Below are 27,023 nucleotides of genomic sequence, written 5' to 3' on the forward strand. Positions count from 1 at the left end.
ATCTATATTATTCAACCAATCTAAAAATGGAGGTAAACTATTTACATCTCCTTTCCATATCATAAAAACATCGTCAATGTATCTACGCCAAAGTAAAATATCTTGTGTATATTGTTGATCCTGTTTCATTTTTTCTTCAAATGTACCTACATATAAAGTCGCAATAGATGGTGCCATGGTGGCACCCATAGCCACACCTTTGCATTGAAGATAATATTCATTTTTAAATCTGAAAAAGTTCTTTGTAACGGCTATTCTGGCCAGTTCCAGGATTAACCAAGTAGGAATACGTTTATATTCCTGACGTGTACGTAAGATCTTTTCTATAATGATTAATGCTTCTGTTTGAGGTATATTTGTGTACAACGATTCAATGTCTAAACAAACTAAAGTAATATCATTGTTTTGTATATTTAAATTTTCTAATGTAGTTATAATATCACTTGAATCCTTGACATAAGATGCAATTTTGGGAATATGAGGTCTCAAAAATGTATCAATAAATTTTGAAATTGGTTCTAACAAAGAACCCATAGCAGAAAGAATTGGTCTGCCAGGTGGTGTGGTCACAGATTTATGTATCTTTGGAAGTACATATATAGTAGGTATAACTGGTTTTGATACAGTAAGGAACTCAATTTCTTTTTTAGTAAGGCAATTAGTTGTTTTAGCTATATCTAAAATACCATCTATTTCTCTCTTAATAGAATCTGTTGGGTTACTATCTAGTTTCTTATAAAAAGATGTATCTAAAAGTTGTCTATTTATCTCTGTGACGTATTTCTCACGATCCATAATAACAATATTCCCCCCTTTGTCAGCTGGTTTAATCACAATACTATCATTTCTCTGTAAATTCTCAATAGCCATTCTTTCTTCCTTTGTAATGTGAGTCACATAATTACGTTGTTGTTCTAATTTTTCTATGTCTTTCATTACTAATGTCTGAAAAGTAGAGATTAGTGGATTTATAGGTCCAGTAGGTATCCACTTACTCGATTTCTTGACAATAGAGGGATTCGCATAGCTGGTTTTGTTTGAAAATGTCTCCGTAATTTTTAGTTTACGTACAAATTTAAACAAATCAATGCGAGTCTGGAAGGCATTATACTTCGGTGTAGGTACAAATGAGAGGCCCTTATTAAGTACTGAAATCTCATGTTCATTTAATGTATATTCTGATATATTGACTCCTTTTATCTTTCACTGCCATAGGTTCTGATATTGTTGGTTGTAAAAGGTTTTCCCTCTCCCTCTCCCTCTCACCCTGAAAGTCCCACTTCCCCTTCCTCTATAATTCCCCCTGTAGTTCTGATATTCCCATTTGTCTGTTTTCTGTTCTCTGAGCTCCCTCAGTATCCTGGGATGAACTTCATCAGGCCCCATGGCTTTGTCCACTTTCAGTTTCTCCAGCTCTTCCCATACATTTTCTACTGTAAATGGAGTTACATCTACTCCACTCCCCTCCAGTTTCTTGTTAACTAGCGACAGTCCTTCTCCAGGGTCCTCTTTAGTGAACATAGAACTGAAGTATTCATTTAATATTTCTGCCATTTCTTCGTCTCTCTCCACACATTGATCCTTTCCACCTTTCAATTTCGCTATACCACTTTGAACTTTTCTCTTTTCACTGATGTATCTGAAAAATGTTTTGTCACCTCTCTTTACCTCCTTGGCAATCCTCTCTTCCGCTTGACTTTTCTGCCGTCTTGATTAATTTCTTCGTCTCCCTCAGTTCTACCAGATATTCTTCTTTGTGCTCCTCCCTTTGGGATCTTTTATATTTCTTGAAAGCTGTTCTTTTAGCCTTTATTTTGTCAGCCACCTCCTTTGAGAACCAGATAGGTTTCATTTTTCTTTTTCTTTTCTTTACTTTTCTAACATATAGATTAGTTGCCTTGGTAATTGCTCCTTTTAGATTGGTCCATTGTTGATCCACATCTCTCTCGTTCTCCCAGCCTTTTAATTTTTCCTCCAGGTACTTCCCCATTTCATCAAAGTCTGTGTTTTTGAACTGCAAAACTCGGGTCTTTGTGCTTCTTTTCCGTATCCTTTTTGTGATATTAAACCATACCGTTTGATAATCACTGGACATCAGAGACATTATCTCCATTAGTGAGCACTAAGTCGAGTATAGCTCCTTCCCTCGTGGGTTCCATTACCATTTGTTTGAACAAAGCAACTTGCAGGGCATCCACTATTTCTCTAGTATTATTAGATTCTGCAGATGGGATTCTCCAGTCTACATCTGGCATATTAAAGTCTCCAACGATCACCACTTCTCCCTTCTTTCCTATCTTTTGGATGTCTTCAACCAGATCTCTATCCAGCTCTTCCTTTTGGTTTGGAGGCATGTAAACCACTCCGATAAAAATGGATGTCCCATCTTTTTTTAGGTCAGCCCATAGTGCTTCTTCATTGCCCCATCTTCCTTGCAGCTCAGTTGCTTGGATATTGTTTCTGATATAAAGAGCCACTCCTCCCCCCTTTCTTATCCTCTCTGTCCATCCTTAACAAGTTTTAGCCTGGTATTGCCGTATCCCAATCGTGAGATTCCATGAACCATGTCTCCGTGACAGCAACAATGTCTAAGTCTGCCTCTATCATTAGGGCTTGCAGATCTGGGATTTTATTGCCCAAACTACGAGAAAAGAAGGAGGTGAGCAACAGGGGTCGCAGGCATCGGCGATCACGGAGCGTAACAGTACCCCCCTTCTTAGGGCCCCCTCCCGGAGGTTTGGGTTTCCTAGGATGAGACCTGTGGAACTGTTTAATCAATTCTTTATTGAGAATATTAACTGCAGGCTCCCAGCTATTCTCTTCGGGCCCATAACCCTCCCACGATATCAGATACTCCCATTGTCTTCTGCGCTTTCACACATCCAAAACATCTTGAACTTGGTATGTGACATCCTCTTCTGATGCCAGATGCTGGGGTTCAGGAGGCTTTTTGGAGAATTCAGAGAGGATGAGTGGTTTCAGCAAGGAAACATGGAAGTCATTATGGATCTTGAGCAATGTAGGGAGGTGCAGGCTGTATGTAACTGGACCTAGGCGACGAAGTACAGGGAAAGGCCCAATGTATCTGGGAACAAAGCAGGCGGAAGGCAGCTTCAGGCGAATAAAGCGGGTGCTCAACCATACCTTGTCACCCGGACTGAATTGAAGGGCTGCCCGATGGTGGACATCATAGAATTTTTTTGCCCTCTGGGCAGCTAATTCTAGAAGTCTGTTTGTGTCTTCCCAAAGTTGATGCAACTCTTGGGCGGTGGCCTGCGCCGCGGTCAATGATAGTGACAAAGAGAGCGGGAGCGGAGGCAGAGGTTGTCGTCCGTATACAATTTGGAATGGGGAAGACTCAGTGGATGCAGACACATGAGAGTTTAAGACAAACTCTACCCAAGGGAGCAACTCGGCCCAGTCATTTTGTCTGGAATTGACATAAGCTTGGAGAAATTGTTTCAGGGTCCGATTCGTCCGTTCAGTTTGTCCATTGGCCTGCAGGTGATAGGCTGATGTGTGAGGTCCAAGGAGATGTCAAATTTCTTGCACAAGGCCCTCCAGAACCTGGCCGTAAATTGCATTCCTCGGTCAGAGAGTATATGCCTTGGGAACCCGTGGAGGCGGAAGATGTGGCGGATGAATAGTCTCGCCAACTCCGGGGCAGAAGGAAGGCCAGGTAGAGCCACAAAGTGTGCCATTTTTAAAAAGCGATCCACCATGACCCAGATGGTGTTATTACCACAGGAGGAAGGAAGATCCACTAAGAAGTCCATGGCTATGTGCATCCATGGTTCACTGGGTGCGGGAAGTGGCTGTAAGAGTCCCCACAGATGGCCCGTCGGCAGCTTCTGGCGAGGACAGGTGGGGCATGACTCCACATACGCTTGAGCATCCTTCTTCATGGTCGGCCATCAGTAGAACCTCTGGAGTGTAGAAAGAGTTCTAGCTTGACCGGGGTGGCCTGCCAGCAGGGAGTCGTGTGCCCATCGGAGGATCTTTCTGCGAAGTGGATAGGGAATCACCGTCTTCCCGGCAGGTACTGTGAATGTGGCAGAGAGAAGAACCTTGGTTGGGTCAATGATGTGACGTGGGATATCCGGAACATCTTCGGTGGTGAAGGATCGGGAGAGGGCTTCGGCTCGAGCGTTCTTGTTGGCTGGTCAGTTCCATAGCAAGAAATTGAACCGAGTAAAAAAGAGCGACCAGCAGGCCTGTCGGTGGTTAAGGTGTTGTGCATGGTGCTGGTACTCAAGGTTCTTGTGGTCCGTGTACACCGTGATTTGGTGTTGAGCTCCCTCGAGCCAGGGATGCCACTCTTCGAAGGTGAGTTTTATTGCTAACAATTTCTTCTCCCCAATTCCATGCGTCCCTTTTCTAGGTTATGTGGTCTTGAGCCAGGGGATGTGTCTCACCCGCTCTGCGGGTGAGACGCATCGAGAGAAGAATGAGCAGGGGTGCAAAGTGTGATTAGCGGAATGTTGACTGAGTACTGCACCAACTCCGACGTCCGATGGGTCGACATCGATGATGAAAGGTCATTGAGGGTCCGGGTGGCGTAAGCATGGTTCATTGAGGAATGCATCTTTGAGGTTTTGAAAGGTTGACATGGCCTTGGGTGACCACTGCGCGGGGTTGGCTCCCTTGCGAGTCATGGCCATGAGTGGTGTGGTCAGTGTAGAGTAATGTGGGATGAATGATCGGTAGTAATTAGTGAATCCCAGGAATCTGCGGAGAGCCTTGAGACCCGTGGGTTGTGGCCATTCCTGGATGCTCTTGCTTTTCTGTAGGTCCATTTGAAACCCCTGGCTCGAGACCACATAACCTAGAAAAGGGACAGTCTCCTGTTTGAAAGAACATTTCTCTAGCTTGGCATACAAGTGATTGTCCCTTAGGTGCTGAAGGACATTGCAGATGTCTCGGCGATGACTCTGGAGGTCTCGAGAAAAAACCAGGATGTCGTTCAGGTACACTACCATGCAGTGATACAGCATGTCTCTAAATACTTCGTTCATCATCTTTTGAAACACTGCTGGGGCGTTACAAAGGCCGAAGGGCATGATCAGGTATTCAAAATGGCCGTCACAGGTGTTAAAAATAGTCTTCCATGTGTCGCCCTCTTGTATCCAGACCAGATTGTATGCTCCTCTCAGGTCCAATTTAGAGAATAGTTTAGCTCCCTGGAGCCTATCAAATAGTTCAGAGATTAGGAGCAAAGGATGGCGGTCCTTTTGGGTAATCTTGTTTAAGCCGCGGTAATCTATGCATGGCCGGAGGGAACCATCCTTTTTCCCCACAAAAAAGAACCCCGCTCCAGCAGGAGACTTAGAAGGCCGAATGAAGCTTTTTGCCAAATTCTCTTGTATATAGGCTGACATGGTCTTGGTCTCTGTTAGCGAAAGTTGGTACACCCTTCCGCGAGGAGGCTCAGAGTTAGGGAGCAAATTAATTGCACAGTCAAAGGAGAGGTGAGGTGGTAACGTATCCGCAGCCTTCTTAGAAAACACATCAGCATAAGTGGAGTATTGCAGCGAGAGGCCTGGAAGTCGGCATCGGTGACACGACCTCCAAACATTCTTTATGACAGGAGTTGCCCCACTGGGAGAGTTGTAGGGTGCTCCAGTCGAACTGCGGAGTATGTTGTTTTAGCCAAGGTAGCCCAAGAACCACCGGGTGAATGGCTTTGTGCAATACCAAGAACGAGATGGTCTCCGTGTGCATAGATCCGGTGCGCAGTCGGATGGGTACTGTGGAACAGGTAACTTTGCCAGGTAATGGCTCACCATGGATGGAGGAGAGCAGTAATGGTGTTGGCATGTGGACTGTGGGAATCCGGAGATGCTCCATCAGCTGTCTAAGGATAAAATTCCCACCAGCCCCGAAATCCACTAGGGCTAATGTATGGAATTCGAGAGTACCTGAATTAATGGAGACAGGTAACATTAATGGAGGAGAGGGTGAAGTCAGGCCTAGGAGGAGTCCTCTGGCAGGCCCTAGTCCTGAGAGTTTCCCGAACAAATAGGGCATGAAGGTAGTGCATGTCCGGGTTGGCCGCAATACATACATAGTCCAGAACATAGGCAGTGACGTTTTTCCTTAGACGATAGGTGGCTATGGCCCATCTGCATCGGTTCCTCCTCCTCGGCATCTTGTGGGGCTGGAGTCTTGCTGAATGGTACTGGAATACGAGAGATATTCGGAGTCAACCTTTTACATCCTCGTTTCTCATGCAAGCGTTCCCAGAGATGGCGACTGATGCAGCCTGCAAGGTCCACGAGAGCATCCAAGATGTCAGGAAGTTCTCGTGCCGCTAGCTCGTCTTTGATGCGTGGACTCAGCCCCTTGAGGAAGATGGCATGCAGGCAACCCAGGGCCAGTACAACTCCGACACGAAAGTCCTGAACTCAATGACGTAGTCAGACAAAACTTGAGAACTTTGGTAGGGTAGAGCCGGCAATGGTCTTGTGAGCAGGGTCATCAAAGATGGTGCGGAATAGGGCAAGGAAGCCCGGGAGATCCTGAAGGATCAGGTCCGCACACTCCCAAAGGGATGATGTCCATGCCAGCGCCCGTCCTAGGAGGGATAGGATGTATGTCGTCTTGGAGATTATGTCCGGAAAGTATACTGGTTGTAAGGAGAAGTGCATGCTGCACTGATTCAGGAAGCCCATACAGGATAAGAGGTCCCCTGAGAAAAGAAGGGGTGCTGGCAAAGGCAATGGTGGCTGGAACGATGGCATCTGTGGCGCGGAGTTCGGCTTGGCAGATGAGGAGGCGGTGTCCAGCCGGTTATTTAGAAGATTGATGGCGTTAGCCAAATTCTCTAACATTTTCTGCTGATCTGTGATTCACTGGGCCTGGCCAGGAGTGGCCTGGAGAGCTGAGATCTGTGCCAGGTCCATGGACTTGAAAATAGAAACTGTGAAATGTATGATGTATTGATAGACTATGTTTCATACAACATCATAAACACGAGCTGAAACAAAATTTTTTTTCCAAAATATTTTTGGCAAGAATGTGATACCTCATATGTCAATTGAGCTTCTCAATGTTTATCAGAGAATGCTCACAGCGAATATGTCAAACTTTCACAAATACTGTTTGCCAGTATGTTTGAGAGCTGTTTGACTAGATTAACCTTGATTTTAATCATTGGTATCCACATTCTATAGTTTGCATTTTGTTCTTTTTTATGTTTTGTTATTTTAAGAGACAAGACACATCGTTTTGCGTAGCGTAGGTGGTGACAGCTTTTTGACAACACCGGCCTGACTTTCAGTAAAGCTGAGATCACGCTACAGCATAATGCAATGGGACAGACTTTATAAATACACCGCAACAATGGGACAGACTTTATAAATACACTGCAACAATGTCTTACCCCTGAAGAAGCCTATGAAACACGTATCGTGTCGGGTCAGGCCGGTGTTGTCAAAAAGCTGTCACCACCTACGCTACGCAAAATGATAAGTGTCTTGTCTCTTAAAATAGCAAAACATAAAAAAGAAAAAAAATGCAAACTATAGAATGTGGATACCAATGATTAAAATCAAGGTTAATCTAGTCAAACAGCTCTCAAACATACTGGCGAACAGTATTTGTGCAAGTTTGACATATTCGCTGTGAGCATTCTCTGATAAACATTGAGAAGCTCAATTGACATATGAGGTATCACATTCTTGCCAAAAATATTTTGAAAAAAAATTTCGAAACAGGGTCCATGAACTTGGCAATCTGTTAGGATCTGTGTGTGTGGACCCTTCAGCCGAGGTGATGGATGGAATAGCCCAAGGGGTGGAGCCCCATCGGGGAGGCAAGGTCTCGACTGCGGGATCAGATACAGCAGGAGAAATGCACATAGAGAAAGGGAAACAGAGAGCGGCCCCAGGAGGTGGGCCAGGGAATGCCAGCCCAGGAGCTAGTAGTAAAAGACAGGGGCAATACCCGAGGAGTGGGGAATGCCAAGGTAGATACAGTCACTGTGAGGTCTGAAGTCCTTGCAACGGAGTATGCCATGAAGACACGGTAATGGTCCGCGGAGCGAGGTACACCATAGGGAGTCCCCAGTGGTATCACAGTAATGGTCCGCATGGCAGGGTACACCAGAGACAGTCCTCAGTGTTGTCACGGTAGTGGTCTGCAAGGCGGGGTACCACGGAGATAGTCCTCAGCGTTGTCACGGTAGTGGCCCACAAGGCGGGGTACACCGGAGAAAGTCCTCAGCGTTGTCACAGTAGTAGTACTCAAAGGTATGTAGTATAAGGAAGGGTTCTGGAGAGGACCTCAGGAACAGAGACAGGAAGAAGACCAGGCGAAGGCCCTCGAGGAGCGGATAGCCAAGAGACAGAAGGGGCCCCAGAGGAGCGGGTACCCAGGAGTCTCACGCCAGGGAAGCAGCAACCGGAATGACGACCAACGGAGAGAAGGAATCCAAGGAATGAACTCGTTGCCAAGTCGTAGGTGCTCTGGAGCTGTGGGTTTAAATACCTGAGTTTGCATGACGTCATCTGAGGTGGACGCCCCCGAGGTTCGCACCATGACATGGTTAAAGTTGGCCCAGGAGCGCGAGTGCGCCTAGGGAACCCCAAGGCCAAGATGGAGTTTGGCAGCATCCATGCTGCCTTGAGAAACCAAGGAATGAAGGCAGGAGGGCCGGCAAGAGCTGGCAGAGGATCTAGTTCCCCCAATGGAGCCAATGCTGAAAAGAAGGAGGTGAAGAACAGGGGTCGCAGGTGTCGGCGACCACGGAGCGTGACACATAGTACCTGAATGTAATCCGCTTTGAAGTGGCTGGAAGGCAGAATCTAAATTAAAAAAATAAATAAATATGAAAGCTCAAATGACTACACTACAGAACTCTTCACTGGCTTTGATGAGGGACAAAGAGAGTTTGCATCATAAAACTGAGAATAAGGAGAATCATTCTAGGAAATTTAACCTGCGTTTTCTTAATTTTCCTAAATCAGTTTCTATTTCTCCTATTAAAATGTTAAAAGCATTTAACTTGGAACTATTAAAAAGTTCTTTCTGAAGATTTTCCATCAATACTCAAAAAGGTGAATTTTCAAAAGTTGTGCGCGTAAAAAATAGCGCCTATGCATGCAAAATAGCATGTATGCAAGCATATGCCATTTTAAAAACTTCAACATACCCATGTAAATTAGAGTCCATGAGTAAATTTGCGTGAAAAAAGGGAATGGCCAGGGGTGATGCTGGGGGGGGGGGGGGGGGGGTGTCAACATTTACGCGAGTAAGTTACTATTTTGTAAGCAATTTGCTCATGAAAATGTGGCACCTTTTTGGCGTATATTTAATCCGGTTCCATATCAGGAGTAAGTGATCATAAACATCTTAAAAGTGAAGAAATTACAGGGTGGGAGGTCTGGGTGAAATGGGGGGACTTCAGGTTGATGATCCAGGAGGGCCTCCATGAGCTGCAGATGGACTGGGCGAACTGGTAGACTAACTAGTAAAACTGGTGATTCATTGCCATGTGTATGTTAGAAAATCCTCTGACCTACGTGTATAAAAGCTGATCTGTGGGGGCTAAATGTGTCTAAATAACACAGGTAAAATCTACTCGCGTATCCCTATTTATCTTCTCTCAATCCAGTACCCTCTCTTATCTTCCACTTTTTTGTTAGCCTGCTGACAACTCACCAATGAAAAAAAAGTCAGCTCTATGATATGACCATGCAATTAAATCTATCTGATTTATAATCCATTAAAAGTTACTCAGAACCATGGCCTGCCCTATGCATTAGCTCATTCACTGTATGATGGAATCCATAACATTTAAGTAGTCTCTCAAAATTCTGAGCCAAAGGATAGTACACCTTCCCAAAATGAACATTCAAATCCCTCACAATCCATGGAGAAGAAAATTATAAACTCAGTTCCATTATCTTCTCACATAAATTCTCAACAGACTGCATATTTAAAACCGCAGAGTGATATACAGCACACAGGTACATCTAGATTCAATTTCAAAATAAACATTCACAATTTAATAACCCATATATAACTGTGATATTGCTCATGAATTTCTACATAAATACCCCACTCCTCCCCCTCATTTTCCTACCTCTATCCTGATGAACAAATAACCCATGACACATTTGATTGATCATAACTTCAGAGGCCTCAGATAACTATGTTTCTGTAGGAAATAAACAGTTGGTATTAATTTTCATTTCTTGTATTTTATAGAGGACATTAGCATGCCATATAGCCTTGATATTAAGGTGGTAGGGAGAAATAAATATCAAAGGCAAACCGGAGGAGGAGCCCCTTTTCCCATCGTCCTCACCCCCATGGAGGAGTGCTTCGTGAAAAGGCTGGGACCAGATGTCTTCGAGGGCACGGCTGGACACCATGTGAGCCGCAGCTGGTAAGTTCACCTCACCTGTATATGGTCAGGTGGCAACAGCTGTTCACATCATTTGGCATAAGATGCTCACAATGCTAAGAGGCAAAGTGCACCTCTAATGCCAAATGAAAACAGGATGCTAGCTGGCATTGGAAATGTCTTATGTTTTGTTTCCACAGCTCTTGCCCACAAAGCTGCCAGTCCCAGCCAGGAAGCCCTAGGGACCAGCCATGCACCACCCCCTTTTGACAGGCCCTTCCTCATGAATGCCTAGACCCAGGTCAGCGAGGAGGAGGAGCAGCAGTAGACCCAGGTTCGGGAGCCATTGGTGATGATGCAATCCCTGGTTTCACCCAGCCCACGCAATGTGTCCCTCAACCTGTCTGGCTTCATGGAGGAACAGAGCCTTGAGTGGGAGCCTACAGATTCTGCACTACCTCAAGCCAGCACACCACAGTGCCAGCCTGAAGCACCATGCACTTAGCAGGAGCAGTCCATAAGCCCGGTCATGCCATGTTTGGAGGCCCAAATTCCAGCACTCCACACCACCATCACAGCACCACCACCAGCACCAGGCCTGGCACCAGCGCCAACAACATCCCTGCCACCAACAGAGGAATCCATGCACGAGCAGCTGGACATGTTGGAAAGAGGCATGGGGTCCACCTCCGACACATTCAGGCAGAGCTAGTGTGCCTCAGGAGAACTGTCAACAAGCAGAACCAGATACTCCGAGAGCAAACAGTCGCAAACATGCAGAAAGTGACAACACTTGCCGCAGCAGTCAACAGCATGACACATGTGCTGACACAGATCCTGCAAAGGATGCCCGAGCTGCCATCTGAGTTATCCCCTGCATCAATGGAGTCTACACCCCACAGCAGACCCTGGGATGACAGACGCCCGAGGGGTAGGCCCCCAAAATCCATGCTCCCCCCCCCCAAATGGCAAGCCACAACATGGCAAGGGGCCAAAAATGACAAAAGGTGGTGCCATCGCATGGAAAATAAGAAGAGCTGTACCAACAATCCTGGGCCGGCACCTCTACAGAGTTTTTGTGCCATCTAGATGGAAGAAGACTGCTGGGCTCATCCTGACTACACAGTTGTTGTGCCAGCAGGCAGAAGGGATGGTCTGTTGTCAGCCATTGTTGTCCAGCAGCCTAATTCTAAAGCTCTCCTCAGTGCTCTGTCCAGATTCCATCCTCCTTGAAGCGGCCTCCAGTCGTGGTCCAGCTGCTGCCTCTTCTCATCATGTCTCATCTCCTGCTCTGGATGCTGGTGTCTCATCTCATTTCAGCTCCTGCTTCCTCCCTGCTGCTGGTATCTCATCTCATCTCAGCTCCTGCTGCTGCTGCCTCCATGCTGCTGGGTCCTCTCCTGGGCCTCCTGCCTCCATGCGGCACTCTTTGGTCCTGGTCCTGCTGCTTTCTTGCTGAACCATGCTGCCTTGCCACTTAGGCTGTCCCCTTGAGTGCACTCTTTCAACAAAGAAACAGGAGTTTGTGTGTTTTGTATTAAATAGGGAGTCAAAAAGGCAGGCAAAAAAACAGAAGTCTGTGTGTTTTGTACTAAAAAGGTAGTCAGAAAGGCAGGCAAAAAACAGAAGTTTGTATGTTTTGTATTAAATAGGTAGCCAGAAAGTAGAAATAACAGTGTATACCTAAGTAAAAAGGTTGGAAAAGGGTCAGTTACTCACCTTTGAAAGGTATTAGGGTAGTGTGATTGATCTGATAAGGTACCAACATTTGTTAATCAGGACAGCAGTAAGTCACTCAGGATAACTAACTGTAGTGTAAATCTCCAAAGGGATTGTTTTGCACTGATTTACCTTAGAAACACAAGATATACTGCAAGGGAAGAGCTCAGTAACCCACAATCCAGTGGGAGCACTGAGGGGAGAGGATCACCTTGCTGGTGGCTGAAAAGAATCAGTAAGTACTGCTTGGGGAAATTTATAAAACTTAAAAGTATTGGGGAGAAGTAAAACTATTGAGGTATATTATTTAGTGTGTTTGTGTGTCTCTATTGAATAGCTAGTCAGAGGGCAGGCAAAAACCAGGAGTTTTGTGTATTTGTATTAAATAGGTAGTCAGAAAGGCAGGCAAAAACCAGGAATTTGTGTGTTTTGTATTAAATAGGTACTCAGAAAGGCAGGCAAAAAACAGAAGTTTGGGTGTTTTGCATTAAACAGAAAGGCAGGGAAAAACTAGGATTTTGAGTGTTTTGCTTTAAATAGATAGTCAGAAAGGTAGGCAAAAAAACAGAAGTTTGTGTATTTTGTATTAAATAAGTAGTACAGGAAGGCAGGCAAAAAAACAGAAGTTTGTATGTTTGTATTTCCCAACCCTTCTACCCCTTTCCCATCCACCCCTAGCTCATCCTTTAATTTATAGGCAGATGACCCTTCCACACACACAAAAAAATAAATAAAAAACAATTTAAAAAAATATTTAAAAAATTAATCATTCTTTTAACTTAAATTCAGAAATTCCACACCTTATCAAGACTTTAATCATTCCTTTGTAGGTCACTACCAGATATATAGTGAATACACGAATACATTTAAAGGATCCTAATTGTACATATTCTTACTCTCATGGCAACCTAAAACTTAACTAGGAACTGAACAAATTTAAGATGAAAGCTGTAGACCAGCAGCAAGAGGGGGGCCTCCTAGTCTTCTGCATCAAGCGTCACATGTATAATTTTTTACCTGCCAATGAGAAATTGTACACATGCATCCAATGCAAATAGCTCTTGTCTCTCAGAGAACGAGTCCAATCTCTGGAGGCTAGAATGGCAGACCTGGAGGAGATGAGGCATATAGATGAGACCTTCAGGAACATTGTAGTCAAATCCCAACTCCAGCCTGGCAACCCTGGTGCTGCCTTGGAGGAGAAACGTCTCATGATTGGAGAACATCAACCTGGTACAGCAGGAAATGGTTCTGTTGCAAAGATCTGCTCTCCAGGTGGTGCATTGTCTTCTCACACCAAGGATGTGTCTCCCAGGGTTACTGCCTAGGAGGGAAGGGTTAGGTCTGCCATCATAGTTGGTGATTTGATTATTAGGAATATAGATAGCTGGGTGGCTGGTGAGAATGAGAATCACCTGGTAATATGCCTACCTGGTGCGAAGGTGGCTGACCTCACTCGTCACCTAGAGAGGATTTTAAACAGTGCTGGCTGTTGTGGTGCATGTGGGCACTAATGACAAAGGAAAATGTGGGAGGGAGGTTCTGGAAGCCAAATTTAGGCTCAGGTAGAAAGCTGAAATCCAGAACCTTCAGGGTAGTGTTCTCTGAAATGCTCCCTGTTCCACGCACAGGTCCCTACAAGCAGGCAGAGCTCCAGAGTCTCAATGCATGGATGAGACGATAGTGCAAGGAAGAGGGATTCAGTTTTGTAAGGAACTGGGGAGCCTTTTGGGGAAGGGGAACTTTCTGAAGAGATGGATTCCACCATAACCAGGGCTGCTGGCGCTAACCTTTAAAAAGGAGATAGAGCAGCTTTTAAACTAAATCATAGGGAAAAGCTGACAGTCACTCAGCAGTGCATGGTTTGTAGGGAGGTATCTTTGAAGGATACTAATGAAGCATTAGAGTTAGGGTATCCCAATAGAGAGGTTCCACTAATAAGTAGTCCAAGTGCCTATAATTAAAACCTCACCTGAGCTAAAAGATTCCGATTTATCCCTGTCAACTGAAAAACAGAATGTTAATACAAACAAAAAACACACTTTGAAATGTTTGTATGCTAATGCCAGAAGTCTAAGAAGTAAGATAGGAGAATCAGAGTGCATAGCAGTGAATGATTACACAGACTTAATGGGAATCTCAGAGAAGTGGTTGAAAGAGGATAACCAATGGGATAGTGCTATACCATGATACAAATTATATCACAATGAGAGAGAGGAGAATCTTGGTGGTGGGGTGGTGCTTTATGTCCGGTATGGCATAGAGTCCAACAGGATAAAGATCCTGCATGAGACTAAATGCACAATCGAATCTTTGGGTAAAAATCCCCTTGCATGTTGGGAAGAGTATAGTGATAGGACTATACTACGATCCATCTGGCTAAGATGATGAGACAGACACTGAAATGCTAAGAGAAATTAGGGAAGCTAATCAAATTGGTAGTGCAGTAATACAGGGAGATTTCAATTACCCCAATATTGACTGGGTAAGTGAAACATCAGGACATGCTAGAGAGATAAAATTCCTGGATGAAATAAATGACAATTTTATGGAGCAATTGGTTCAGGAACCAATGAGAGAGGGAGCAACAAGCATGGACATTATTAAAAAATACCATCCTAGAAGCACGGTCCATATGTGTTCCTCGAATTAATAAGGGTGGAAGGAAGGTCAAAAGATTGCCAGTATGTCTAAAAAGTGAGGTGAAAGAGGTTATTTTAGCCAAAAGATTTTCATTCAAAAACTGGAGGCAGTATCCATCAGAAGAAAATAGGATTAAGCATAAACATTGGCAAGTTAAATGTAAGACATTGATAAGACAGGCTAAGAGAGAATTTGAAAATAAATTGGCTGTGGAGGCAAAAACCCACAATAAAAACTTTTAAAAATATATCTGAAGCAGAAAGCCTGTGAGGAAGTCGGTTGGAACTTTAGATGATCGAGGGGTTAAAGGGGCACTTAGGGAATATAAGGCCATCACGGAAAGATTAAACAATTTCTTTGCTTCAATGTTTACTGAAGAGGATGTTGGGGAGATACCCATTCCGGAGACGATTTTCAAGGATGATGATTCAGAAGAACGGAACCAAATCACGGTGAACCTGGACGATGTGGTAGGCCAGACTGACAAACTGAAGAGTAGCAAATTACCTGGACCGGATGGCATACACCCCAGGGTTCTGAAAGAGCTAAAAAATGAAATTTTAGACTTATTTCAATTAATCTATAACCTATCATTAAAATCATCCATTGTACCTGAAGATTGGAAGATGGCCAATGTAACCCCAATATTTAAAAAGGGCTCCAGAGGTGATCCAGGAAACCATACCGGTGAGCCTGACTTCAGTGCCGGGAAAAATCATGGAAACTGTTATAAAGAATAAAATCACAAAACAATTAGATAGACATGGTTTGATGGGACACAGCCAGCATGGATTTATCCAAGGGCAGTCTTGCCTCACAAATCTCCTACATTTTTCTGACGGGGTGAATAAACTTGTGGACAATGATGAGTCAGTAAATGTGGTGTATTTGGATTTTTAGAAGGCGTTCGATAAAGTCCCTCATGAGAGACTTCTAAGAAAACTAAAAAGTCATGAGATAGGAGGCAATGTCCTTTTGTGGATTACAAGCTGGTTAAAAGACAGGAAACAGAGAGTAGGATTAAATGGTCTGTTTAAAAGTGGAAAAAGGTAAACAGTGGAGTGCCTCAGGCATCTGTACTTGGACCAGTGCTATTTAATATATTTATAAATGATCTAGAAAGGGGTATGACGAGTGAGGTGATCAAATTTGCAGATGACAAAATTATGCTGAGTAGTTAAATCTCAAGCGGATTGTGATAAATTGCAAGACTGGGCTTCCAAATAGCTGATGAAATTTAATGTGGACAAGTGCAAAGTGATTGCTGTAGTTACACAATGTTAGGTTCTATCTTAGGAGTTACCACCCAGAAAAGAGATCTAGGCATCATAGTGGATAATACATTGAAATTGTCAGCTTGGTGTGCTGTGGTGATCAAAAAAGCAAACAATGTTAGGAATTAATAAGAAGGGAATGGCAAATAAAATGATGGATGTCATAATGCCTCTGTATCATTCCAATTCTGGTCGCCAAACCTTAAAAAAGATATAGTTGCTTTGGAGAAAGTGCAGAGAAAGGCGACCAAAATGATAAGTGGCATGGAATGGCTGCCCTATGAGGAAAGGCTAAGGAAGTTAGGGCTGTTCAGTTTGGAGAAGAGACGACTGAGGCGGGATATGATAGAAGTCTACAAAATCATGAAAGTGTTGCGTCCGTCGGTCTCAGATGGCTTCACCAGACATGCCTCACCTCTATTTCAGCCTTCTCCACCAGCCTCGGGAGAATGGCATCCATAGCGACTCCTTGCCGCACCCTTCGGCTTCCCCGGAGCGGCTCTGGCGCAGCGTCCCGCCATGTTGACCTGAGGCCTCCTAGGGCACGCGCACGCCTCACATCTTGTAGCAGTGTAGGAGCGAAAATCAGGGTCGACCCCCTCAAGTGACGTCACTGCTTCCGTATTCAAAAGGTTACCCATTTGCTGACTCTCGCCGAGTTAGCAACAGATTGGATTCGCTCCGCTCTGAAGCTGCTTTGCCGCTTCTACTCTGCTGGAAGCTAACTTCACCCTCCGGGGTTCTACTAACCTGGGTACCCGCTCCTCGGGGGCCCTTTGCTTATTTCTAGGTGCCTATCCTATATACAGGTACTTGCTCCTCAAGGGCCTGTGGGTCAATCTTGGTGCCTGCTACCAATTCTTCAACCTGCTGGAACACTACCTATCAGCTACAGAGAGTGAGTACAACTTCTCTGTCTGTCCATCTACAGTTCCTCGCTGCCTATTTGCATCGGGCCCTACACCACCATTGTGGAATGGGTCTCCTCTGCCGAGGATTACAGACTGTTAATACCTATCCTCTCTCTACTGCTCATTGGGAACTCTATCTACTCAGCTACCAGGGAGTGTGTTATAACATCTGCCAATCTGTCTCTCTTACAGTGCCTTACTGGACATCTGCAACGGGGCCTTACACCACCATTGTGGGTTGGGTCTCCTACGCCAAGGATCACAAACTGTTGCTATCTACTCTCTACTGCCACCTCTGGTGGACCACACTAGCTGTATAATAAAAGATATATTCTCTGTGTTTGTGCATCTGAGTCTAGCCCGGTGCTATAGTTCCCTATGGGGCTCCTCCCTGTGGGAGATACCATCACTGTTGCCGCTGAGAATCCACCAAACACCTTGATATCATAACAGATTACTAACGCCATGGATTCAGCTCAGCTCACCGCATTGCAGGCCATTCCAGGCCTGGCCTAGCGAATCGTCGAACAACAGAACTCGCTGGATAGCTTGACTGTGGCCTTTAATCTACTGCACTCACAGATGAACGCTTCTACTACCTCAGGTAGTAGAACTGTTTTAACCGCCAGAAGTGTCAGTTAAAACAGTTGTACCCCTCTCTGCTCCTATTCACTTCTCTGGAGAAGCCTGGAGATGCAGGGGATTCCTTCAACCCAATAATTTTCCCACATCCTATGCCAAGACTACGTATATCCTATCTTATCTGGATGGAAGAGCACTAACTTGGGCTTCTCCTCTGTGGAAGCATGATGACCCCATCCTGAAGGACCTTGTTGGGTTTTTGGAACTGTTCAAATCTGTATTTGATGACCCAGCCAGGTATACAATCACAGGATCCACATTGGTTCATCTACAGCACGGTAATAAACCTTTACCAGACTTCGCCATTGAGTTTAAGACTTTGGCTTCAGAGTTCAACTGGGACTCGAGATGCCTGAAGACTCTTTTCTTTGAAGGCCTGAACTCCCGACTGAAAGATGAATTGGCGGCTCGAGAAATGCCTGAGACCTTGGAGGACCTGATGAAGTTAGCCACAAGAACTGACCAACGACTTCGGGATAAGGTTCAAGAGGGTAAAGGTTCCAAGAGGCCAAGAGGCCAAGCCAGGGAGAAATCCGAGTCAAGACTTTGCCTAAGCTTATTCAGTCTAAAGCGGTTGCTGGTGAAGAAGAACCTATGCAACTGGGCCGTAGTCACCTGACTTCTAAGGAGAGAAGAAAGTGAGGATTAGGCCTCTGCATGTATTGTGGTCAAGCAGGCCATGCATGAACAAACATGCCCTATCTGTCCTGTGGGAGGACTCTTCTTAGGTCTAACTACACCTTCTCCTCCACTCTCTCTGCCAGTCTCCTTGATAAACAGACCACTTGAATTCCAGACTCTTGCCCTAGTGGACTCCAGGGCAGGAGGGAGTTTTATACTGAGACGTCTAGTGGAACATCTGCGAATCCCCACTACGACTATGAAGCCTCCGCTTCTGTTATCCTCTATTCATGGGGAGCCCTTACCGGGTGAAGTAACCTTACAAATGGAACCGGTCAGTTTAAGGAATGGAGCTCTTCATACGGAATCCATTTCCTTCTTCGTGCTCGTAAAGGCTATGCACCCCTTAGTACTCGGGTTACCATGGCTACAAAAGCACATGCCTCAATTCAACTGGGCTACACTGGAGCTTTCACTTTGGGACCCAGATTGTCATGGCAAATGTCTGAAGGAAGTATCACCACTACCCTGTATGCCTAAAATTCCATTGATGCCTGGGTTACCACCTCAATACATATCATTTCAAGATGTGTTCTCTAAAAAAGCCACTGATATACTTCCTCCACACAGATCTTATGACTGTGCGATCAACTTGAAACCGAATACCGAGCCACCCAAGGGAAGAGTGTACCCCCTCTCGGTGGTGGAAAATAAAGCGATGTTGGAATGCATTCAAGAGAATCTACAAAAAGGTTTCATAAGGCCATCCAAGTCTCCTGCAGGAGCAGGGTTTTTCTTTGTGGGGAAGAAGGACAGAACCCTATGTCCATGCATTGATTATCGTGGTCTAAACGAGATCACGGTCAAAGACCACTATCCCTTACCACTCATCTCTGAACTGTTTGACCGCCTACAAGGGGCTAAGATCTTCTCCAAGCTGGATCTTAAAGGAGCGTATAACCTTGTCCACAGTCGTTCAGGTGACGAATGGAAGACAGCTTTTAACACCAGAGATGGACACTTTGAGTATTTGGTGATGCCCTTCGGTTTATGCAACGCCCCAGCTGTCTTCTAAAACATGATGAACGACATCCTGCGTGATCTACTCTACCAATGTGTTGTTGTCTATTTGGATGATATCCTGATCTTCTCGCAAGATCTGAATACCCACATTACGGATGTCAAGAGAGTGTTACAAAGACTACGGGAAAACCGTCTATACGCTAAGCTGTCCAAATGCAAATTCCTTAAGGTGTCTGTACCGTTCCTAGGGAATATCGTGTCTAACAAGGGATTCCAGATGGACCCACAAAAGCTGGAGAGCATTCAGAAATGGTCCCAACCTACTGGTCTAAATGCTCTCAGAAGGTTTCTGGGATTCACAAATTACTATAGAACTTTCATTAAAAATTACTCTTCACTAACTGTGCCTTTAACAGCTCTGACAAAGAAAGGTGCCAATGTTGCCAATTGGTCTATGGAGGCTGTCACCGCTTTCCAAAAGCTGAATGACGCTTTCTCCAGCAAGCCATGTCTCCACCACCCGGATCCTACATGCCCCTTTATTGTCAAGGTGGATGTCTCTGATGTTGGCATAGGGGCTGTATTAAGTCAAACCAGTGACTCCAAGATCCTGCGGCCATGTTCCTTCTTCTCCAGACGATTCACACCGGCTGAGAGGAACTATGGAATCGGAGATAAAGAATTGTTGGCGATAAAGATGGCAGTCGAAGAGTGGAGACCTTGGCTCGAGGGTGCTCAACACCAGATTATGGTTTTTACTGACCATAAAAACCTAGAATACCTTTGTCACACCCAGTGCCTCAACCATAGACAGGCGAGGTGGTCCCTGTTCTTTAACAGGTTTGATTTCATCTTAAAGTACTGACCTGGAGAAAAAAATATCAGGGCGGATGCCCTATCTCGCTCATTCCTATCTGAAGATGTGCCTGATGCTCCACAACACATCTTTGAACCTGAGAGAGTCATTTTTTCAGCCACTCGGGCAAGACGATTGTGCCTGCCAATCTCCGGAAGAAAGTACTTGCATGGGCTCATGACTCTAAATTGGCTGGACATCCCGGTCAACGGAGAACCCTGGCAAAGCTGCAAAAATTCTACTGGTGAGAGAAGACGCCTTCGCTTATGTAGTGGCCTGTACCAATGTGCCAGACAAAAGCCTCCGCCTGGTCGTCCTTGGGGCCAACTACAACCTTTACCCATACCGGATGAGCCCTGGACTCACATCGTCACAGACTTCGTGGTGGACTTACCCCTCTCCGGGGGCAAAACACTATCTGGGTAACGGTGGACAGATTCTCAAAAATGGCTCATTTTGTGGCACTTCCTGGTTTACCATCTGCCAATGAATTTGCAAAGCTCTTCATCAGCCACATATTCCGCCTGCATGGAATGGGGGGGGGGGGGGGGGATAAGAGAGTCAGACCAGCAGTGCGGGTCTGACTCCCTTCCCCCCCACTATAATTCCCCCTTTCCCTTACCCTCCTTTTCCTTAGAAATAACTCCCTTCAAGACAGACTTTTGTTAATATTGTTACACTTATTTATTTATTTATTTATTATTTTTAATACTGACATTCGATCTCAATTGAGATATCACTGACATTCGATCTCAACTGAGATATCACACCGGTTTACATTCAGGTACTGTAGGTATTTCTCTATCCCCAGAGGGCTTACAATCTAAGTTTTTGTACCTGAGGCAATGGAGGGTAAAGTGACTTGCCCAAGGTCACAAGGAGCGACAGCAGGACTTAAACCCTGGTCTCCTGGTTCATAGTCCACTTTGATATGTATACTCCTAGATTCTGTTAAATAAGCACTTTGCTTTTTCCACTTATGTTCATTGTAAAGCCTTTGGCTGAATTACTGTTTGCTGTAAACTGAGGTGATGTGCATTACGTGCCGCGGTATATAAAAAACTATAAATAAATAAATAAATAAATGGAATACCCAAGCACATAGTTTCAGATAGAGGCGTACAATTAACAGCCTCGATCTGGAAGGCTCTTTGCAAGAAGTTCGATATTACTCTCGACTTCACTTCTTCTTACCATCTGCAATCCAACGGCCAAACTGAGAGGATGAACCGTTCCCTCAAACAGTTCCTCAGAGCCTACGTCTCTTCACGCCAGAATGACTGGGCTGACCTTCTACCGTGGGCAGAGTTTTCCATCAACTCTCATCCAGCAACATCTACTGAATCAACACCATTCGAAGTGGTATAAGGACGACTACCTTCACCACCTTTGCCACTTCCGCTTTCAGTGTCATCCCCGGCAGCACAAGCCACTGCCGATGAAATTCAACATCTTTCGAAGAAGACATAGGAGATGCTCATCAAAGCTGGAATTCGAGAAAAACGAGACTACGACAGGCATCACAGCAAGGCTCCTGAACTTAAGCCTGGTGATAAGGTCTGGTTGTCTTCGAAGCACCTTAGATTGAAGTTGCCATCTGCTCACTTCGCTCCTCAATGTCGGACCATTCTCCATCCTCCGACATCTGGGCAATCTCTCCTACAGTCTCAAACTTCCTCCAGCAATGAAGATCCATAACGCGTTTCACGTCTCATTACTGAAACTGCTCATACTCAACAAATTCAGCTCCAAGACACCAGATCTCCCTCCTGTTGATACAGCAGACACTATACTTGATGTACGGATGATGACGTCGAACTCCTCAGCGTATTTAAGCTCAGGCCTTGCTCCATATTGTTGCCTTTGCAACAGGTCTCCTCGCTACTCGAGTACTCGTTGCTGATAGAGAATTGTCTCTACGCTTTGTTCCTGACCCTCGTTGTTCCTGGTTCCTGTTCTCCTCGTTCCTGTCCTATGTTTTGGATTGACTGCATGGATATCGACTCTGCTTTGCCTTACCACGTTTCTGCCTATCTCCAGGCCCAGGACCTCCGCTACGCCTGACAACACTTCTGCCTATCTCCAGATCCAGACCTCCGCTACGCCTGACCACGCTACTGCCTATCTCCAGATCCAGACCTCCGCTACGCCTGACCACGCTACTGCCTATCTCCAGACCCAGACCTCTGCTACGCCTGACTACACTACTGCCTATCTCCAGACCCAGACCTCCGCTACGCCTGACTACGCTACTGCTTATCTCCAGACCCAGACCTCCGCTACGCCTGACTACACTACTGCCTATCTCCAGACCTCCGCTACGCCTGACCACACTACTGCCTATCTCCAGACCCAGACCTCCGCTACGCCTGACCACGCTACTGCCTATCTCCAGATCCAGACCTCCGCTACGCCTGACCACGCTACTGCCTATCTCCAGACCCAGACCTCTGCTACGCCTGACTACGCTACTGCTTATCTCCAGACCCAGACCTCTGCTACGCCTGACTACGCTACTGCCTATCTCCAGATCCAGACCTCCGCTACGCCTGACCACGCTACTGCCTATCTCCAGACCCAGACCTCTGCTACGCCTGACTACACTACTGCCTATCTCCAGACCCAGACCTCTGCTACGCCTGACTACGCTACTGCTTATCTCCAGACCTTGATCACTGCTTTGATTGACTCTCGCTATTGACTTCTCAGAGATCAGATCTCAGCATTGATTGCCACGTCCTCTGCTTTGCCGCCGGCCCTGATCCAAGCCTGTCATTGACGCCTCTCCTAGCCTACTTCCTGGACGTGGACTTATTAGAATCTGGCCTATCTTTGCTTGAGCACCCTCAGCCAACCTCATTTCCATTGGTGCCCGGGTTCCAGTACCTTACCCAGTCTAGAGTAGGACTACGCCACCTATCGTCTGCTGTCTCTGGGTTGAAACAATCACTCTTACTAACCAACCTTGAGGCTCACCTAAGTCCTGCCAGCCCTGGCACCCAAAGGCTCAACCCGCGGGGAACAAGGGCTAGTATAGGTGAAGCTCCAGCGGCCTCTGCCTAGCAGCCCACTCCACCTGCCGACGGTGGGGATCCGTAGGTTCTTACCTATGGGTTGTGTCAGCCCCACCTCGGCCCAAGGGTCCACATCCGACGCAACAATCACCTAATTTTTCCAGATCATTTATGAATATGTTAAACAGCATTGGGTCCAGTATTGATTCCTGGGGCACTCCAGTAAAAATCATGTAGTCCTATTCTGTTTCCTGTCTTTTAACCAGTTACCAGTTAACAATAGGACCCTGCCTCCTATCCCATGACTTTTCAATTTCCTGAGGAATCTCTCATGAGGGACTTTGTCAAATATCTTCTGAAAAGGCAAATACACTGTATCGACTGGTTCATCTTTATCCATATGCTTATTTACATCTTCAACAAAATCGAATAGATTTTTAAGGCAAGACTTCCCTTTGCTAAAATGATATTTATTTGTAAAGACAGTTATTTTATTTTTAAGAACAGTTTCTACTATTTCATCAGGCACTGACCTCAGAATCTTCGGTCTATAGACTCCTGGATCACCTTTTAAAAATTGTTACATGTGGCACCCTCCAGTCTACAGGAACTGTGACTGTTTTAAACGTTAGGTTACAGATTTCTAATAAAAGATATGCAATTTCATGTTAGTTTTTTCTGAACTCTGGGGTGAAAATCATCCAGTCCCAGTGACTTGTTACTCTTTACTTTGTCAATATGATCTATTACATCTTCCATTATCACAGAGATGTGCTTTAATTGCTAAGAGTCATCACCAGAGCATGTTTTTAGTGTAGGTTTGGCCCCCAACATCCTCCTCAGTAAAGACTGATACAAAAAATCTATTCTGTTTTTCTGCTATTTCCTTGTCCTCCCTGAGCAGCCTTTTTATCCCTTAGTTAACTAGCAGCCCAACTGACTCCCTCACAGGCTTTTTTGCTTCAAATGTACTTGAAAAAGTTATTAGCTTTTGTCTCTATGGCAAGTTTCTCAAATTTTCTCTTGTCCTGTCTCATTATTGTTTTACATCTAACTTGCTAGTACTTATATGCTTATAAGCTTGTCTATTTTCTTCATTTGGATCTCCTTTCCACTTTTTGAAAGATAACCTTTTGGCTTTATCTGCCTCTTTCACCTTGCTATTAAACCATACTGACAGTCATTTGTCGTCTTTCGACTTTTTTAATGTATGAAGTACATTTTACCTAGGCTTCCTAAATGGACAGCCTTCTTAAGCTTCCCATTTACTTGGGTAAATCTTTGGGGCTGAATATTGCCCCTCCCACCCTTCCCTTCAGTGGTCAAATCTAGCTGTCAATTTTCACAAGGCAGCAGGTTTGGGCAGCAGGAAAAGTACATCCTTCTTAAGCTTCCCATTTCTGCTATCTTAGTAGCAAGGCATTACTGCATGTCACCAAGGGGCAGTAGTACAAGAAAAAGAGAGTATAGTGGGAATATTTAAAAAAAATGCACAAAAGGAAAAAAAAAAACATTAAAATAAGATATATGTTTACCTTCAAAAACAAAATTTTCTTCAAGGCTTCCCAGTGTTGAACTACCAACATTCCATACTCCAGGAATATACTCTTCCTGTTTAGTCTTCAAGTCATCAATTTTATCAGATTCTCTGTTACAAAATATTATTTATTTATATTATGCTTTTCGGCATTTCAAAGTATACATCAAAGCAGATTACATTCAGGGTTTATAATCTAATTTTGTACCTGAAGGTAAAGTGACTTGCCCAAGGTCACAAGAAGGAACAGTAGGATTTGAACCCTGGTTTCCATGGCCCCCTCACCTCTCTCAGACAAATCCAGCACCTGCTTCCTCGTCCCTGGCGTCCTAGGGCTGCCCCTGGTGCCTCTGGCTCAGCTACAGATCCTAGTGCTCTGTGTCAGGCCTCTCCGCAAGGCCCACGGAGAGACGCCGCTACTCAGCTCTGTGCCCCTCCCTAGGCGCGCGCATCACTGTGTCTTAAATAGGGCCCGCAGCGGGAACCTAGCCACGGCCTCGGATGATGACGTCAGTGGAGCTCCGGTACTTAAGCCCGGGCTCCGCTCCCAAGGATTGCCTTTGCAACAGGTCTCCACGCTGGTTGTGTACTCGCTGCCTCCAAGCCCAGACCTCTGCATTGCCTGACTATGCTATTGCCTCTCTCCAAGCCTGGACCTCTGCATTGTCTGAATACGCTCTTGATTCTCTCCTCATCCAGACCTCAGCCTTGCTTGCCACTGCTTCCAGTTTGCTGCCAGTCCTGACTCCAGCTTGCCCAATGATGCCTCTTCAGTCTACGTCATGGACTTGGCCTACTAAGGCTTCGGCCTGTTCTTGCTCAGGCAGCCCTGTCTGACTTTGGTTCTATTGGCACCCTGGACTCCGGCACTGCACCTCGTCCAGTGCAGACTCCTCCTCTCCACTGTTGCTGTCTCTGGGCTGACCTCTCGATCCTTCCATCGTCGACGACATATAGAGGCCTACCTAAGTCCAGCTGGCCCCAGTACCGAAAGGCTCAATCTGTGGGGAACAAGGGCTGGTATTGGTGAAGCGCCAGCTGGCCTCCGTCCTTCAGCCCACTCTGCCTGCCGATGGTGGGGACCCATAGTGTTATGCATGCCGCCCGCGGCAGACCAGCGGCGTGGCCCTCTCACTTTCTCTCATGGACTCCAGCTCTTGGTTCCTCTTCACTGGCGGCGGTGGGCCGCCAGATCTGACCTCAGGTTGACTCCGGTGACTCCGGCCCTACCTTGCTACCCAGTGTTGCCTTGCCTTGCCACCCAGTGTTGCCTTGCTACCCAGTGTTGCCCTGTTCGTCGGGCCTCTCTGCGTAGCCCGCGGAGAGACACCACTATTGGCACCGCGCCCCCTCCTAGGCGCGAACACACATCACTAGTTCTTTTAAAGGGCTCCTCAGCTTATAAAAGCTCAGACCTCGCTCCGTAGCATTGCCTTTGCAACAGGTCTCCTCGTACTCCTTGTACTCGTTGCTGATCCTAGAATCGTCTCTTTGTTGTGGTCCTGATTCCTGTGGTTCCCGATTCCTGTCTTCCTTGTTCCTGTTTCATCTATGTGTTGGACTGACTCATTCGATTTGACACTGCTACGCCTGACTACTCTTCAGCTTTTCTCCAGCCCCGGACCTCTGCTACGCCTGACTACTCTTCAGCTTCTCTCCAACCCCGGACCTCCGCTACGCCTGACAACTCTTCAGCTTTTCTCCAGCCCTGGATCTCCGCTATGCCTGACTACTCTTCAGCTTCTCTCCAGCCTCGGACCTCCGCTACCCCTGACTACTCTTCAGCTTTTCTCCAGCCCCGGACCTCCACTACGCCTGACCACCCCTGCCTTCTCCACGCCCTGACCTCTGCCTTGTCTGACTACACCTGCCTTCTCCGTGCTCTGACCTTCGCTTTGATTGACCACGCTACAGACCTCTTCGTGTCCAGAGTTCTACCTTGCTTGCTGTTTGCCGCCGGCTCTGATCCCAGCCTGTCAGAGCGCCTCCTCTCGCCTATCCTCTGGACCTGGAATCACAAGGCCTTGGCCTTTCTCTGCTTAGGTGCCTTCAGTTCTTTCCTGTTCCTTTGGCACCTAAGTTCTTGAACCGAACCCAGTCCAGGGCAGGACTACACCACCTATTGGCTGCTGTCTCTGGGCTGAACCACTTATCTCTACTGACTATCCTCGATGCCCACCTAAGTCCTGCTGGCCCCGGCACCCAAAGGCTCAACCCGAGGGGAACAAGGGCTGGTATAGGTGAAGGTTGCAAAGACCATGGACTCGGTGGAGCCGTGTACCCTCCAGGCCTCTAACTCCAGCCCTCTCCACCTGCCGGAGGTAGGGACCCGTAGGTCCCTACTTATGGGTTGCGTCAACTCCATCTTGGCCCAAGGGTCCACCTCCGACGCAACATGTAGGATCCCTCCTATGGGTAGCGTCAATCCCACCTCA

At 46.0% G+C, this 27,023-nt stretch overlaps 1 protein-coding gene across 4 annotated transcripts in view; it reads right to left on the reverse strand.

The window, feature by feature from the left end:
* CCDC87 (coiled-coil domain containing 87) overlaps positions 1 to 27,023 on the reverse strand; it is a 513,138-nt gene that overhangs the window by 168,837 nt on the left and 317,278 nt on the right. For all 4 annotated transcript variants that reach the window (XM_029599749.1, XM_029599748.1, XM_029599751.1 and 1 more), the window contains one exon: positions 24,587 to 24,699. In XM_029599749.1, the coding sequence (XP_029455609.1) occupies positions 24,587 to 24,699 (113 nt within the window). The remainder of the gene's footprint in view (positions 1 to 24,586; positions 24,700 to 27,023) is intronic.

Source organism: Rhinatrema bivittatum, chromosome 4, assembly GCF_901001135.1.
Source record: "Rhinatrema bivittatum chromosome 4, aRhiBiv1.1, whole genome shotgun sequence".
Lineage (NCBI taxonomy): Eukaryota > Metazoa > Chordata > Amphibia > Gymnophiona > Rhinatrematidae > Rhinatrema > Rhinatrema bivittatum.